At 34.1% G+C, this 16,145-nt stretch overlaps 1 protein-coding gene across 1 annotated transcript; it reads left to right on the top strand.

The window, feature by feature from the left end:
• The first annotated feature begins 745 nt into the window (after positions 1-745).
• Positions 746-15,384, top strand: LOC146158045 (uncharacterized). Its single transcript, XM_083385498.1, has 16 exons — positions 746-891; positions 1,593-1,737; positions 2,778-2,902; positions 3,530-3,612; positions 4,010-4,155; positions 4,597-4,669; positions 5,027-5,166; positions 5,753-5,917; positions 7,394-7,517; positions 7,949-8,126; positions 10,271-10,408; positions 11,044-11,163; positions 13,201-13,332; positions 13,962-14,087; positions 14,616-14,745; positions 15,332-15,384. The coding sequence occupies exons 1-16, from the start codon at positions 805-807 to the stop codon at positions 15,382-15,384; spliced, it is 1,965 nt and encodes a 654-aa protein (XP_083241624.1). The 5' UTR covers positions 746-804.
• The last annotated feature ends 761 nt before the right edge of the window (positions 15,385-16,145 follow it).

The following is a 16,145-nucleotide window of genomic DNA, read 5'->3' as shown; positions in this document are numbered from 1 at the left end:
CTACCCCCCGAGAAGTTCACGGAACCCATTTAAGAACCCCTGGTCTTTTGTTATAAGACAATGTAATTTTAAAATATAACATCCTTTCGAAACAAGCATTTTAGATAGTATGAGCGGTGGCAGTAAATAACGTAGCAATAAATACTTTATTATCAGTAAGTATATCAGAACTATGGCAGCATAGAATCCTCTCTATTTTACCATTTGCACAGCGAAATAGCAGGTTAGGATTTGTTAGTCGACTGTAACCAAAGAGATTATAACCTACTAAAAAAAGGACAACCTTGAATTGAATATTTTTCTGCAAAATTGATTCTTATGGACTCAAACAAACCACAATCAGTAAGTGGAGTTTTCTTGTCTTTAGTGTATGTTTTAGTTCTCTCGATTGCATTTCTAAAATAATTATTACCGAGTAGCTAATTCAAAATAGCACTTAAAAGGATATTTTGCCGAATAAAAATCAAAAAGAGGAAAAACAAAGACTGTTTTTGTGAAAAATATCCTAGCGCTCATGGGATAACGTGACGTTGGTTTCCACAGCAAACCCAAGCTAAAATATTTCCGAGTTGAAACTAAAATGTAAAACGGAGCTTTGTTGAGTTTTTTAGTTTAAACGTTGCGGCCTGGTTTGAATAATCTAGTTAAGTTAATGACACACCTAAATTCCTTAAGTTTACCTTGTCTATGGTTCTTAACTTTTTTGAGTTTTATATCATGGGTTTAAAAAATATTTTTAGGAATTTTAAGTAAAACTTTAAAATAATTGCAGAAAAAGGCCATTTTTGGTAATAAATTGCAAAAATGGTGATTAAAACACTTGCCTTTGCCGAAAATGTACCCGGAATACAAGTTTCAAGCAATAAATTAACAATTTCTTTGGATAAAAAGGTAAGTTAAAAAAATTTGGGCGCTCTTTCACTATTGTACGTAAAAAATAATATTTTTTTTTTCTTTAAATGCCGCATACCACAACACATATTGTTTGGGGTAGGGTGCGGGTTAGCGTTTGGTTGAGGGTGGGTCAAGTATTATTAATAATAAACATAATATTACTTGACCCACCCTCACCCAAACGCTAACCCGCACCCTAACCCAAACAATATGCGTTGTGGTAAGGTGTATTATTATTATTTTTTTGCATAACTTTTCACGTACAATAGTGAAAGACCGCTAAAATTTGATCTGTTTTAACTTGTTGTTTTCTTTGTGTAAATTGGTATAGTTAATTTTCTTTAAAGGCGGCCAATTTCTCAAGAAATTACACATTATGTTATCTACTCTGAAAAACTTTAGCAGCTTTAATCGAAAAAAGCTCTAAAAATATTTAATAAATCCCTCTTATGGGGAAAGGCAGTTTTTCAAAAAATATTTTAATGCTTCAACTTTATATTTTTATTCTGCCTTTATTGTCTTGTAGCTAAACAAAATCACTGTTTTGTCAAAACTTAATTTTTTTTAGGTATGGTACAGGTTTTTTATTATAAACCTTTATGAGAATTTGAGAAAAAATGTCAAATTCAGATTGATCAGGTGACTAAGATACTACGGTACTTCTGGTCATTCTGCTACTATGTATCATTTATTTTTAGACCCAACAGTCGTGCAAATTTGATGCTGCTTTTGAACAACCGTTTAATAGCGATGAGTTATTTAGTTCACAACTGAAAAAATCAGTAGGCGATGTCACGTCGGGAAAAAATCTCTGCTTTGTTCAACTGGCAAACAGTGATTCAGGTTAGTTATATAAAGTGGCCCTTGGGCCTTGATATATTTTATTTTTTACTCTAGTGATTTAATGATTTGTCAATGACTTGACTTCAGTGCACTTAGTGTTTTGATATGACCTGATTTGACTGATGTCTCTTTGGACAAAACTGCATAAGTTAGAAAAACTGACTTTATATTGGAATCCAAATAATAAATAGCCGAAGTTTGTACTATATCAGGTATGGGCAAACTGCAGTTCACATGCCATACCAGATCTGTTTCTGTGAATTCTACAAAACAATACAAATATGTATGGGTTTGCCTTTTCAGATTTTTGCTAGCAGTTTAGTAAGAAGCAGCGAGATACTAAGTTGCAGGATACTTCATAGTACTTTTTTTAATAACAATTCACTGAGGAGAACTTAAAACTATACACAGCCTAGTTATATGAAGTGGCCCTTGATGATTTTATTTTTTTCACTGGAATACACTGTTCTATAGACTTAAATTAATGACCTGACTTTAGTGCAATAAAGTCACTTTTTTAAATTGTCTGATTTGACTGTATTTTGGGCAAAATGATGTGAATTGACAAAACCAAAAAAAATTGCCTATTGCTTATTATCGATTGAGTTTACCTATTTTAATAGTTTATAGTTTTATTTTTATAACAAGGATTTGATTTTGACTTCCCATTTATGCTAGCAACTTGGTAAGAAGCAGCGAGGTACTATGTTGCAAGAAGCTTTGTAGTATTTTTTCCGAAATAACAATAGACAATAAAGAACTTAAAACTATAATATTTGTGTTCATTCAGCCAATTTACAAAACTAAAGGATTGATTGCTTCTTAGAACAGTTTCCAATTCCTTGACATATATTTAGTTAATTACGATTCAAATAAGTCAGTGGTGTATATCTATTTATTAGTTAGTGTTATGTGCTATATTAGCAAAAGTATTTTATTTCTTGTTATTTATGGTATTTTAAAAACGATAATTATTGATTCTGGCTATTTGTAACATGGAGTTTTAAGTAAAATAGTGCAACACATATTTTGTCATAAAGGAAATGTATTCAGCAAAACTGCCGATAATCAAGGAATAGTTTCCAACGTTATGCAATCTGTCTTTGGAGTTTTGGAAAAAGCTTTACCCAAAAACGAATTTCTTGTCAGCGTGTCCATGATGGAGGTTTGTTGTTTGTTGAAACTATTACTGTTTAATAAAGTTGTTACTATTTAGTTAAGTTTTTTGATAAGCCTAGTTATAAAGATTTGAAAAACTAAATCTCATATAATAGTGGTTTTAAAATTAAACCAATGATTCACAAATATCTAAAACAAGTTTATTCAATTCAAAATACTGAAGTAATACAAAAAAAAAGAATATCAAAGCCTATACGTAGGTATCATTTTGAACGTTTCTAATAACTCTTTATTATTTTTTAACATCTTTATTCGTGTTCAACAGTGAACTAATGCCTTAGCACAATGAGTTATGCTTTAGCATATTTATGGCAGTAAAAACTTGGTCAAAACAGTGTAACATGTGTTTAAACTTTAAGTTTGGACATAACATTTTAACTTGTCTTCAAACGTTTTAAACCTCACCATAGTCTAGCTGTTTTTTTAACATGGCCTTGCTTGCACAATAATCCTAATCAGGCTAACTTATTGCGGTAAGCCGTTACGAAGGCATTTTGTGTACTACATAATATTTGCCATTTTTGTTGGACCGTACGACTCCAGAAGGTCTTCATAACAGAATACACATTGTGTATATGTATTGACAGTAAAACAGGATTTTTATTTTTTTCAGGTTACCACAGATAACCAGCTCCATGATCTGATCAATCCACATACAAGAAAGTTGGAAATACAAAACCACCCTCATCATGCAGTGTAAGTATGTGGATCACAGTAACATTGGATTTTTTATCGCTAACTACTGGTTTGTTGATTTATTCAAATTTTCCAAATCAATTTATCACCACAAGTTGAAAGCAAAGTGCAATTATAGGAATAAAATTTAGATATAATTTGAACCGAATGCAATTTTTTATATAAACAAGTTAACAAAAATATTATTTTACCCAATGAGCCCCCCCCCCCCCCAAAAAAAAAATAAAACAGCATTTATTTTGACTACTACCTCTGTTTTTTTATCTATAACTTAATAGGTAAATAAATATCTAATGAACCACATTTTAACTAAAATTTTTTGATAATAACTAATAAGGTTATTTACATAATTTTCGGTAAGAAATTTCTACATTCTATTGAACATTCATATTTGCAGGTATGTTGACGGCTTGTCCACTGTATTATGTGGGAATGAGCCTGACTTGGTGCGTTTCTATGAAGATGGTTTAAAGGTTTCCAAATCTCTGCACCACTCCAACTATGCAACTGTACTTTGCATCAGAGTGTCACATCGAAAAAAAGGTATGATGATAGTAAATGGAAGGAGTTATATTCATAAAGCTAATGTTTTCAAGCTAATAACTGGTATGTGATGATAATTTTGTTTGGTTTTAAATTTGTATGTTGAAGCTTGTGACATAAATTGAAATTACGTCAAATTGTCGCTCGTTTTTTCCTCAGATTTCAGAACAGATTAGGTAAACGAGATGTAAATATAGATTTGATATCTATAAATAAAGATACATGTTTTAGAATAGACGTTCAAAGAAACAATAACAATTTTTTTTAAGTAGTTGTTTATCTACAGAAGCCTGTCATATTTAAAAATCTGTAGCAAGTCGAGAAACAACCATGACACTACTGCCGATGCATCCTGTTGATACATACAACCTAATTTGAAGGGGGTCAACAGCCTGTATACGTTTTAGTTGTTTAATAAATCACCCTTTTGTTTTCCTTTAGATCATCCTGAATCAGAAACATCAGCCAATATTCAATTTGTTGATGTCAATCTGAACAAAACCAATTTGGCCAGGTAGGAAACTTTAAAAACTAAAAATGTTTAGGGTTCTGTGCATGGGTAAAGTTTCACATTGTGTTTTTGACTGCAAAGAAAAGCGTTTGACAGTGGGTTTTATTTTTAACTTTACGTGGCTACAGACAATCATTAACCTTTGAAAACTAAAAGTTTTAAGAATACGTGCTTGGGTAAATTTTTACATTGTCTTTTCAGCTGTATAATAATAAGCAAAGCATTTGATATTGGGTTTTATTTTTAACTCTATGTGGCAACAGACAATCATTGAAATGAAACCTCATTTAATGTTGTGATTTTGTAGAGTATTTTGACAATTTATTTCCTGTAATTCTATTAATTATTTTTCTTTTACAGAGTTAAGAATGATCTAGGTTTTGTTCTGCAACACAAGGGCAAAGGTCAAAAACAAAATGGTTTGAACTTTGAGGATTTTCTTGCTGAGCATCTTGCAGGAAATAATAACACTTTTCTAATCAGCTCTGTTGATGGAAACGGTAGGTGTCAGCATATTTAAGAAATTTTCGCAGTAATAAAATTGATCAAGTAACTCTAATATACCTAGGTATGCTATGCACGGATCTGTTATGTAGCTTGAAAATGTTGAGTAAATTGACATCATCTATCTTAATAAAGACGTTTTGACATGCACTTGTATCATTGTCTAATGTGACTGAAATATATTAACCTAACAACTTCAACATTTTTTTAAACTAAATTGATTATTAGAGAAAAGCCTCTTTTCACTTTAACAGTTAAAACCTCATTTTATTTTTTTCTCTCTCAAAAAAACAAAACTTATGCACTTACACTTTTACTCTCATGCAATGTAAGCTTATTTTAAAAGGTTTTTTTAAAATGCCAAATTAAACAAATTAACTTTCTGTGAAACAATTTTACTAATTTTACCTGATGTCAGGCTGTCAGCCCTATTTGCATTCCTAATTTATGCTTTTGTAATTGCCCACGATATAGAAGTATAGCTTTTTTAATTTATTATTTAGCTTACCTGATTTCATAGTTTCTATTTTTCTTAAATAGTAACTTATTTTAATTTTTAATGGTTAACTTTGAAATACATAGATCTCCAAAGTTCAGCAGCGGTTTTACCTTTGGTAGAACAACTTCAAGGCATGGGCGGCAACCCAAAGTCACAGAACATTAACGGGACAGTAGTTTTGGGCCAAATTCGTCAAGAAATCGACAAAGTTAGGAACAGAATCTCTGGACAAACCCAACCAAACAAAAGTAGGTATTTTAGTTACAGTGGTTATGAAATTTACAACTACACGGGAAGCCTTTGACAGACTAACCTAATCATTCGATCAATGATGCAAGCAATGCAGGGTTCGATTTACCAGTGATCCTACAAAAAAAAAACAATTTTCATAGGGCTAGATCACAGTTGTTCTACAGGAATATGTATATAATACATCTTAATTTAATTTTAAACTTAGTACAGGTTTGACATAGTAAAAAACTTGTTTTATTAGTTAATTACACTCTATAAAAAATCGCACTTTGTGGCTTAAAAAGGCCTGTAATGTAATCTATGTTTCACGTCATTGTTCAACTAATGCTAGCTCCTGTTTGAAATACCCGTGTTTCATTATCACCTAGCCACCTAACAATATTATGCTCCTCTCCATAGTGAATGGTAAACAAACTGCTTTTGTCTGGCGCTTTTGTGTGCCAATGACAAACAGTTGATTCTTGGTTTGACATCGTAGGGCCTATTGCTCCCTTTAAATAATCTTGTGGAATTAAATTCAACTTAACTTTGATATCAAAAAAATACACTGATATTTGTTGGTATGCAAAAAATTCTGAATGAATGACATCTTTAATATGCTGTTATTATCAGTCTTAGTATACTAAAAAATAGAAGTTACTCTGGGACTTATTTATTTTTTCCGACATTTATGCAACAACACCACGTAACGTAAAACGACGCAAAAGAAGATAAAAATGCGCTAAACAACATTCAAAATGAAAAGCAATTAGGGCGATAACGCACAATTATTTACCATGTTGATCATCGCTGAATTGTGTGTAATCTTTTTTTATACCACTTAAACCTTTATTTGGATTTACATTTTTTGTTTAGGAAATATTAGCATTTATGTCATCAATTAAAATATAACAAAAAAAACAAAAAAAAAACAATAAATCCTGTATTAAAATAGCACTGTTTTTTTTTAAGTTTTCAGGGTAGAAAAATGACTAAAACAAATAAATATGATCTGACAATCACTAAATAACAAAGATCATCAGCCAGTATTTTTTCTATTTCATGAATTCATAGTCAGGCGCGAATCGTTTTTTGTTTTGTTTGGGGGGGGGGAATGAAAAAATGTCAGAGAAATCGTCACTAGATTACGTCAAAACTTCGTTAATTTTGTAAGTTTTAGATTGGCGGTGTTACTTTAAATACCAAACCTACAGTTTATGAATTTTGTCAATTCATGCAAAACGAATCCCTTTATATCAAAAGTTAAGAAAACTTTATTTTTCGACGGTACGATTTCATCAAAAACCAGCTAATTTGTTTGGTATTTAAATAATTACGCAAAGCTAGAAAAACAGTTTGGGGTTAGACATAGCTAGGCCCCCCTGGATATAGCTGCCTGTTCATAGCTGTGCTAACTTCTTGAAAGGCTATAAACTCCAGTCTTGAACGATTACTTGATAATTTTCCGCTTAAGCCAATTTTGTTTTCTTCAGACGACCTGGCTCACATGGAAAAGCTGCTAAAAGACCTGGATGAGACCAAGCACCTCTCATGGGATCAATCCATCCTAAGATCGGAACAATTTTACGAAGAAAGAAAAACAAGCTTTGCGAATAGGTAGAAAAACACCATTAAAACATCTCTCTTCATGTCATAAACGAATTACTTTTATGCACTTGGACACTGTTTACCATTTCTCCCAAAACTGGTCGTGACTTAATTGTTTCGCCTCTCTCTCGTGTTCAATCAATAAATATGCTCTATAAAACATTATTAAAAACTTTAGCAAATGAACGCTATATTTTTACTTCGACCTTAAAAATTACCAGTTAAGCATGTAACTGTATTTTTTGGCTTTTCATTATTTAAAAATAGAAAAAGTTCTGTTGAATTTTATTAATTTTTTTCAAATGTTATTTTTTTGCTTCAAATTTATTTTTTTATTCGAAGAGACATGATACTCTAAAAATACCAAACATTTTTTTTTCATTCTATTGCATTGGTACAAATATGCTTAGTTGGTGAATGTAAAGTTGCTTATTTTTCAGGGGACTTTTGCACATCTTGGAGTCGCCAAATGCAGCCAACCGGAAAAACTTGATTAAATTTCAAAAACTTAAAGAAAAGCTGAGTTTGGAATACAAGTCTCAGAAGCAAGTCGTCGAAACCCTTTCAATCGAAATGAAAACAAAAATCGATAATTACACACAACTAATTCATGGTAAAATAAATAGTTATAACATGATTATTAATAAAAAGTATAAATACTGTATCAAATGTTTTTATAACATATTATTCGACGAGCAATTGAGAGCATGGTAGCATTTAACGTTCAAATAAGCCAGCTTGGACCGACTATATTTTGTCGTGTGTTACCCAATAATGTTACAAGGACGTTTCCAAGAACTTTATTTTGGGGAAAAAAGTTGTGCACTGTTATGCAAACTAAAGTAAAAAAATGCGTTTTTTTGGCAACTGTTTTAGGCCGCGTGCCTGTGGTTCAGTGGTTTCCAAACTGTTTTGGCTTGCGGCGCATTAAAAAACTATTTCGCGGCACATTTGTAACAGAACAACAATTGAGTAATTTTACGAACGCCCTTAACACGCGACAAACTAATGTAAATGTCTCAAAATTATTAATTTGTAGTGAATGGTGCAGATTTAAATTTAAAATGCGTGTATGTATGCCTATTTGTAATGAAAACACTCTCTTTTCCGAAATGGCAAAACGTTTCGCGGCGCACTTGACAATCTCCCGAGGCGCACTAGTGTGATGCGGCACACAGTTTGGAAATCACTGCTGTATAGTTGGTCCACGCCAATCACCTAAATTTATCTAGTTATAAAAAGTAAAGGTACTGGTACAAGACAAGCTGCCAACGTGTTTTAGCCTTGCCAAGTCCCCCAAGATCCAAACATTTATAAGTTTGGAGCATAAGTAATTGTTGGAGGTTGTAGTTAAGTGGTTCTCAACCTATCTTTTAGGGAACCTTAAAAAAGTTACAAATATATCGCGGAACTAGCATTTTTGCCAAGTGGTTCACTGCAACGTTACACTAAACGAGATTGAAACAACACAAATCAATTGTATACAATGCCGATTTTTTTTGCATTTGAATCGTACACAAAAAGTTGTATCAAGCAGCCCCCAATAGAGATAAATTTGGATCAAAAGAAAAAAAAACATATGCAGGCACCAAAACAACTCGAGTCCAACTCCCGAGTCCGACTCCGGCCAAATGTAAGATTTTGTCGAGTCCCAAGTCCAGCTCTGACTCTACAGCCTGTATTTTACCCATTTACACAACTAAATTAAGGTGGATTTTCTGCAATCCACTCATATTGGTGTCGTAATTGATCCACCCGCATTACATGGTTTAAAAATATTTCACCATTTGCTATTACACTTTTACAACTTACATTTTGCCGCCTTAACAGTTTTTAAATTTGATACTGCGCATGCGCACGTCGGACTCGGGACTCGGGTAGTTTTACGAGGTCTTACTCGAGTCCCGAGTCCCGAGTCCGACTCCGGCAAAATAAACCGACTCCGTCGAGTCCCGAGTCCGACTCCGACTCCGCAGCCCTGGCAGGCACCCTTGGGCGTTAGACACATGTAGTTAAAAGTAGTAAGATTACCTAAGCCCATCCAGAAATATGATTACTCAAGCCCATCCAGAAGTAGGCAGCATTTTAAACGCTTCGAATACTATGTTGACAATGCCCAGATTGATTTTCGAAACGTTCAAAATGCAACTTACTTCTGTATGGGCTTTGATATTCTTACTACGTCTAACTACAACCTCCAACCATTATTAGTACACCGAAACCCATCGCAGACTCACCGAATCTGTTGATCTATCATGCAAGCAGAACAGACTAGAAAAACAACTGGCCTGCAGTGAGGTTCGAACTCACGACCTCCGGTCAAGCCGGGACCGTCGCTCTACCAACTGAGCTACACAGGCTCCGAAGGAACAAGTCTAGGAGCAACCATAAGCATTCTGTTCGTAAAACTAGCCTGCAGTGAGGTTCGAGGTCACGACCTCCGGTCAAGCCGGGACCGTCGCTCTACCAACTGAGCTATGCAGGCAGGTCGTGAGTTCGAACCTCACTGCAGGCTAGTGGTTTTTCTATCTGCCCTGCTTGCATCATTGATCCACAGATTCGGTGAGTCTGCAATGGCTTTCGGTGTACTAATTATACGTAAGCCGTAGTCGTTGGTCAAAAAGCAGCTTCTTAACACACATTTGTGTGAATGTTTCTTTAACCATTATTTAAGATTTATTTGAAACAAAAAATGCTAACTACTTTTGTAAGAGCTTTGCTACTCCTTGTACGATTACCAAGTTTAATTTGTATTTCCAGACAAGGAGTCGAAGGAGGCGAAGAAGCTGGTTTCATCCATCCAGGAAGTTAAGGAAAGGTATCAGCAACAAAGCGAGAAGTTGGCTCAGTGCCAAAACAAGATGAAAAAAGCAACTGAGCAACTCGAAAGAGAGAGACAGGTATTCACAAGCCTGATTTTTTACCACTTGTTGGCTTGTCTCCAATCATACTAAAACATATTATTACAAATTATTGCGCAGGTTTTTTAAGGTTTGGCTTTTGTGACCGAAATTTTAACAACAGCAACATTTATTTCTTTTTACCAATATTAAAATTTTATTTCTTTTATCAAACTTATTTTCGTTAAAAAAATGGTTGTATTGAGGGCTTGTAAGTTTTAATGTTGAATGTAACGTAAAATAACTCAAAAATATTGGAATTAAGGTATCTATGGGAACGTGCATAACATGTAAATTTTTCAGGAACGTGTATAACATGTACTTTGTACAGAAACTAGTTGAACAAACATTTGTAAAATTAATGTTCGTGCGGAAAATTAGTCTGTGGACTCGGGGTTAAAAAGCACTGTTTAAACGAAACATAATTCCTTCAAAATATAAGTCTTTGTATGTAAAGAACTAAAAACTCTTTTAAAATTAGAATATAGTGTATAAACTTAATACAATTTCTACCTGTGTTTTTTTAAAGCAGAGTACACTTTCTAAAAACTGTCCCGTTACAAACTAGAGAAAAATAAGGAAAAAAAGTATATTGCTTTAACTATGAACATTACATCGATGTTTTTTACTTTCAGATCGGCGTTGAAGAATCGTCTTCAACGTTTGATGTTGCATTCCAAGCAATGGTTGAAGATCGACAACGAACCAAGCAAGAAAACGAACAACTCGTCGAAGATGAGATGCAGAAAATGAAGGTTTGTCGCTACTGTGGATTAATTTTATTCAACTAATGTCGTCCGAAAACTTGCTTAACTGTGACTTTACGTATTCTAAATCTAAAGTTACATCTAAAGACTGATTTCGATCAATAGTAAAGTTTTCCTACTAAGGTCGTTCTTTTAAAATTGCGTTCGCCATACAATCAATATTTTCCACTTGTTAGGCCCGATATTCTACCGTTTTTCTGCAAAACGCTCTCGATGTAAACTACTTAGTTGGTGACCCAACCAAATCTTATATACTGCGGCACTGTTTTTAAAAAGTAAATTTGTTTTTGTACTCAATTTAAGCGACCAACGTACTAAGGGAGATGGGGTGCAAAGCATTAACTGATGATGATAAAAGTGTGTTTTTGAAACGTTTTCCTGATACTTAAAAAGCAAACTGAGGTAAAAAGGTTGTAAGTTAAAATCGAGCATTTTTAGACTTTGAATTCTAAAAAGGTTTCAGTTTTCCTAAAATACTTTTTATCATATTAAATACCAAATAATTAAGCTTGCGCACATGGAAAATGCTAACTAGTTAAGTGGTCAAACAAACACAACATTTTATCTTACGATATTATAGCAAACATCGATCCTTTTAATAAATATAATTAATCATTATACTAGTTGTTATATAAAAAAAAAATCAAATCTTATATATATGGATGACCCAACCAAATCTAAACTTTGTCACGGAAATAAAAGCAAGAAATAACCCTAACAAAAAAAAAGAATCGTATCCAATGGTTTGAGAATCACAGGCCGAAAACTAGTCCCAACACACTTATATTCAAATGACTTACAAACAACCTTATATATTTATAGTTGCACGTCGACCACGACAAAGCAACAAATCTAATCATGTTAATTACCAGCACCCAACCAAACCAAACGGTGACACAATATTCGGATCCAATGGATTGAGAATCACAGGCTTAAAGTTCCGTAAACTTTTCACCATGCTACTTACAAACAGCACTATGTATCTATAGAGGCAAGTCGATCACGACGAGCAATGGATCTCATCATTTTAACTACTACAGTTGATGACCCAACTAAATCAAATGGGTTATAAGCAGGGCTGCGGAGTCGGTTAAAAACAACCCGAGTCCGACTCCCGAGTCCGACTCCGGTCAAAAAAATACACCCGAGTCCGACTCCCGAATCCCGAGTCCGACTCCGGTCAAATGTAAGATTTTGTCGAGTCCCGAGTCCAGCTCTGACTCTACAGCCTGTATTTTATCCATTTACGCAACTAAGTTAAGGTGGATTTTCTGCAATTCACTCATATTGGTGTCATAATTGATCCACCCGCATTACATGGTTAAAAATATTTCACATTTGCTATTAGCCTACACTTTTACAACTTACATTTTGTCGCTTTAACAGTTTTAAAATTTGATACTGCGCATGCGCACGTCGGACTCAGGACTCGGGTAGTTTTACGAGATCTTACTCGAGTCCCGAGTCCGACTCCGCAGCCCTGGTTATAAGTATTTACTACAGGCAATAGCATAATAAGTTCGAACTTTATTAAAATGATCCATGCCTTCGTATTGCTTCGACACTTTTCTTTGGAAAAATCTTACTCAGAACCAATCTCAATAAATCTAACCATGTGAAGTACTCAGTCGGTCCACCCGAATGAAACGGCTCATTTTAGCACTGGCTCAAGCTTATCCCAACAAATATCAAAGTGACTTACAAAAACACTATATATTTATAGACACAGGTCGACCACGACAGAGCAATGAATCTATCGATGTTAAGCTACTCAGTCGGGAAACAAACTAAATTAAAGAAACACAGGCATAAAGTTAGTCCCAACAAATGTATCTCAAAGTGACTTACAAACATCACTATGTCTTTATAGACGCAGGTCGACCATGACAAAGCAGAGAAAATAACCATGTTAAGTAACATTGCGGGTCTCATGAGTTAAAAAACACAGGCTTAAGTTTAAACAACCTCGTCTGCATGTGACTTACACACAACACTATATATATATAATATTATATATATTTAAAGACGCAGGTAGACCACGACAAAGCTGCGATCGGCATGAAGTTGTCTTCAGGTGCTCCAAGTAACAAGGAAATCCTCGACAGCGCTGTTGAACTTGCTTCACACAGGGCGGAGAAGACAGTCATGACAACCCAGGTGAGCAAGTTACACATACACCGAAATCTATCGCGGTCCAACCCAATCAGTCGATCAATGATGTAAGCAAGACAGGCCAGAAAAAACTTAAGCCTGTGGTGAGGTTTGAACTCACGACCTCCGGCATTATCTTTCTATATATTAAATCAAGAACAATACAAAGATGGTCAAAATTTTGCCACATCTGCCGTTTTTCTATCTAAATAATTTTTCCAGTGGCCAATTTAGGATGAAAACCCAGTTAAACTCGATCACGGGAGCTAAAAAATAACTGAAAACACTTTCTTGAAAGACTATTTTGTTTAATCTCTATACGCATTGAAACATAACTAAAATATACACAAAATGTTTCTACCAGACTTTATATCGTTTAATATAACTCTTCTAGTAATAATATTGGTTCACCAACGTTTTGGCGACGGTTTCAAGTCGCCTTTTTCATGGAGAAAAACGCCGAACGCTTATAGTTCATTGTATGGCAGACAACAAAGAAAAATAAAAGAAAAAAATTGTCCAACAACACGATAAATGCACTTCGCGGTGAAAGATTTAGATTTCCTGATAAAAACTTAGTTGAGCGTCTTCAACAATTACAACTCAAAGTCAAAATCTTCGATTTTTGTCTCCAGCTTGAAGCGTTACGTCGTGAGCAACTTCAGATGGAAGAACACATGAGAATACTGGCCGAGAAACACGCGAGGGAGCTAGAGATACAGCAGCTGCAGAATCTACAAACCTTCCGCGCATACAGAGAGGTAAGTTTAAAATTTTAAGTCTGTTTCGCCGTTTCGCTGGGAATAAATCGATTTTTCTGCCTGGATCAACCATCACTGAATTGTTTTGACCCTAAACATATGCAAATTGTTAGGTATTGCAAAAATATTCGAAAAAAATGCTTAAGAATCGAACTCAATCTCTTAGTAACGGTTTAACTCTGACACAAAAGCTTTTTATTTATTAAAACGTTGGTTATTGTGTTAAACACAGCTTTAAACTGTTTCGGCTTTCTGTTAAATTAAAAACATGTCAAGTGGTCCAATTTTGGATCTCTGAAAACCTGTAATTTTCTTTTAAATTTAAAAGTGTTTAAAAATCTCTTTGAATTTATTTTATAAAAGAAATCGAACAACTGTTTTATTTTTCCATCTGCAAGAAACAGTAAAAAAATCCTTAAATCAGAATCGAGCTCACCCCGTTGGTAAAGCTATATCGCCACGTGTTAGCGATCGTGTAACATACGACCTTGACACGCCCTTGGTTACGTTTCGCGCATGCGCACTCAGGTGTTCGAGGAGTTCAAGGTCGAGTTGGAGAACAGGTGGAGAGGATTACTGGATGACGCCATCCAAGATGCTGTCTTCCTCAACGCAAGGAACAATGAACTGATGCAGAGCAACTCTGCGTTGAAACGAGGTGGCAAATCAACTCATAGATGCTTTTAAACCTTTTGTCTTTTCACCTTGAAATGACCTTCGCACCACGTGCTTGGTGGACAGTGGTAGTAGACTTGTTAAAGCTATATTGGCCAACCTTTAAACACTATTGAATTAGACACGTTTTTAATCCCTCACTTTTTTAACCTTGAAGTGACCTTCGCACCACGAATGTATTTTTTTTAAATAAGCTCACAATACTTTTTTTTTATTAAAACAAATCGAGATACTTTGTAACGTTGCCTCCTGAATCAAGCACTAAAAAAAAACCTTGAAGAAATACTCTTTTAAAACCCGTCTGTTCTCGAAAAAACTTTTTTGCAAAATTTGTATTTTATAAGTTTTAGATTGGCTTAACATTGAATTTAGAGGGGGACTTGGCGCATTGGGCATATAAAATATACACATTGCATGTAATAGCATTCCCAAGATAATTTTTGAAGGCCATTGATAATTAAGTTGAAAATTTATTAGGCTACTAGATCTTTTTATCGAGGTTTCATTTAAGTAATTGCACATTGTGTCCTTTTAAATTTAAACAATAACCACGTTTTATTTTTTATCAGAGCTTGCTGAGAAGAAAGACGACATGAGTTTGAAGAAAGGATTAAAATCTTAGGATTTCTTGCGGATTTGCGGCTAATTTTTCAATTTTTAAGCTGAAAGCCGTCTTTTAGTTTACTCTTCTTGTGCCCGCCGTATAATTTAATTTTAATAAGACCCTTTATATTATTGTTAAATGCTGTCGCTTTAATTGTAAAATATTTTTTATAGATGTAATTTTCCTATATAAATAGGAATTTAAGCACACTTAAAACTTTCACAAATATTTTTCACGTATCAAATATTCACTATACACGTTTGCTTTGAGCAAATTCGAATGACACAAGTTTTCATTTGTTCAACGTAATACGGAATCGTTCCTGTAAAATAATTCCAACAATGTATAGCTTTAAACGCTCATACACCCCAGCCATAGAGCAACTTTAATTTAGTATTTCTGTTTTCCATTTTTTAATTGAAGCATCCAGCCAATTAAAAGGCTTTAACATTTTTTTAAAGCCACGGGCAAAATTAAACAATGTGATTTTAGTTTGAGATAATCTACTACAACACAAAACTCAAGTCCACAACTTCTTTCACCAGTATCGTAATATGTTAAACTCTTTTGGCTGTATATTTGCAATTGTTATGCTGGTTTCATAAGTTTCCAACTGAAATACCACGTTGCAGCAATCTATTTTTTACTCCAGGAAAATTTAATTTCATTTATACTGCATGGTAGGCACTTTTTACATGAAAATATGACAAGTGTCTGTAGGCATTTACCATTACCGTCCGTATTTTTGGCGCTTGTATATTTGCTTATGTCTCTACAGA

This window comes from Ascidiella aspersa, chromosome 3 (genome assembly GCF_963924565.1).
Source record: "Ascidiella aspersa chromosome 3, kaAscAspe10.2, whole genome shotgun sequence".
In the NCBI taxonomy this organism is placed as follows: domain Eukaryota; kingdom Metazoa; phylum Chordata; class Ascidiacea; order Phlebobranchia; family Ascidiidae; genus Ascidiella; species Ascidiella aspersa.
This window is presented reverse-complemented; position numbering and strand designations above follow the sequence as displayed.

Coding starts and splice junctions, on each gene's coding strand:
- LOC146158045 (XM_083385498.1), top strand. CDS start 805: ATGGTGATTAAAACACTTGCCTTTGCCGAAAATGTACCCGGAATACAA. Junction 4,156..4,596: donor AGTGTCACATCGAAAAAAAG/GTATGATGATAG, acceptor GTTTTCCTTTAG/ATCATCCTGAATCAGAAACA. Junction 4,670..5,026: donor AACAAAACCAATTTGGCCAG/GTAGGAAACTTT, acceptor TTTCTTTTACAG/AGTTAAGAATGATCTAGGTT.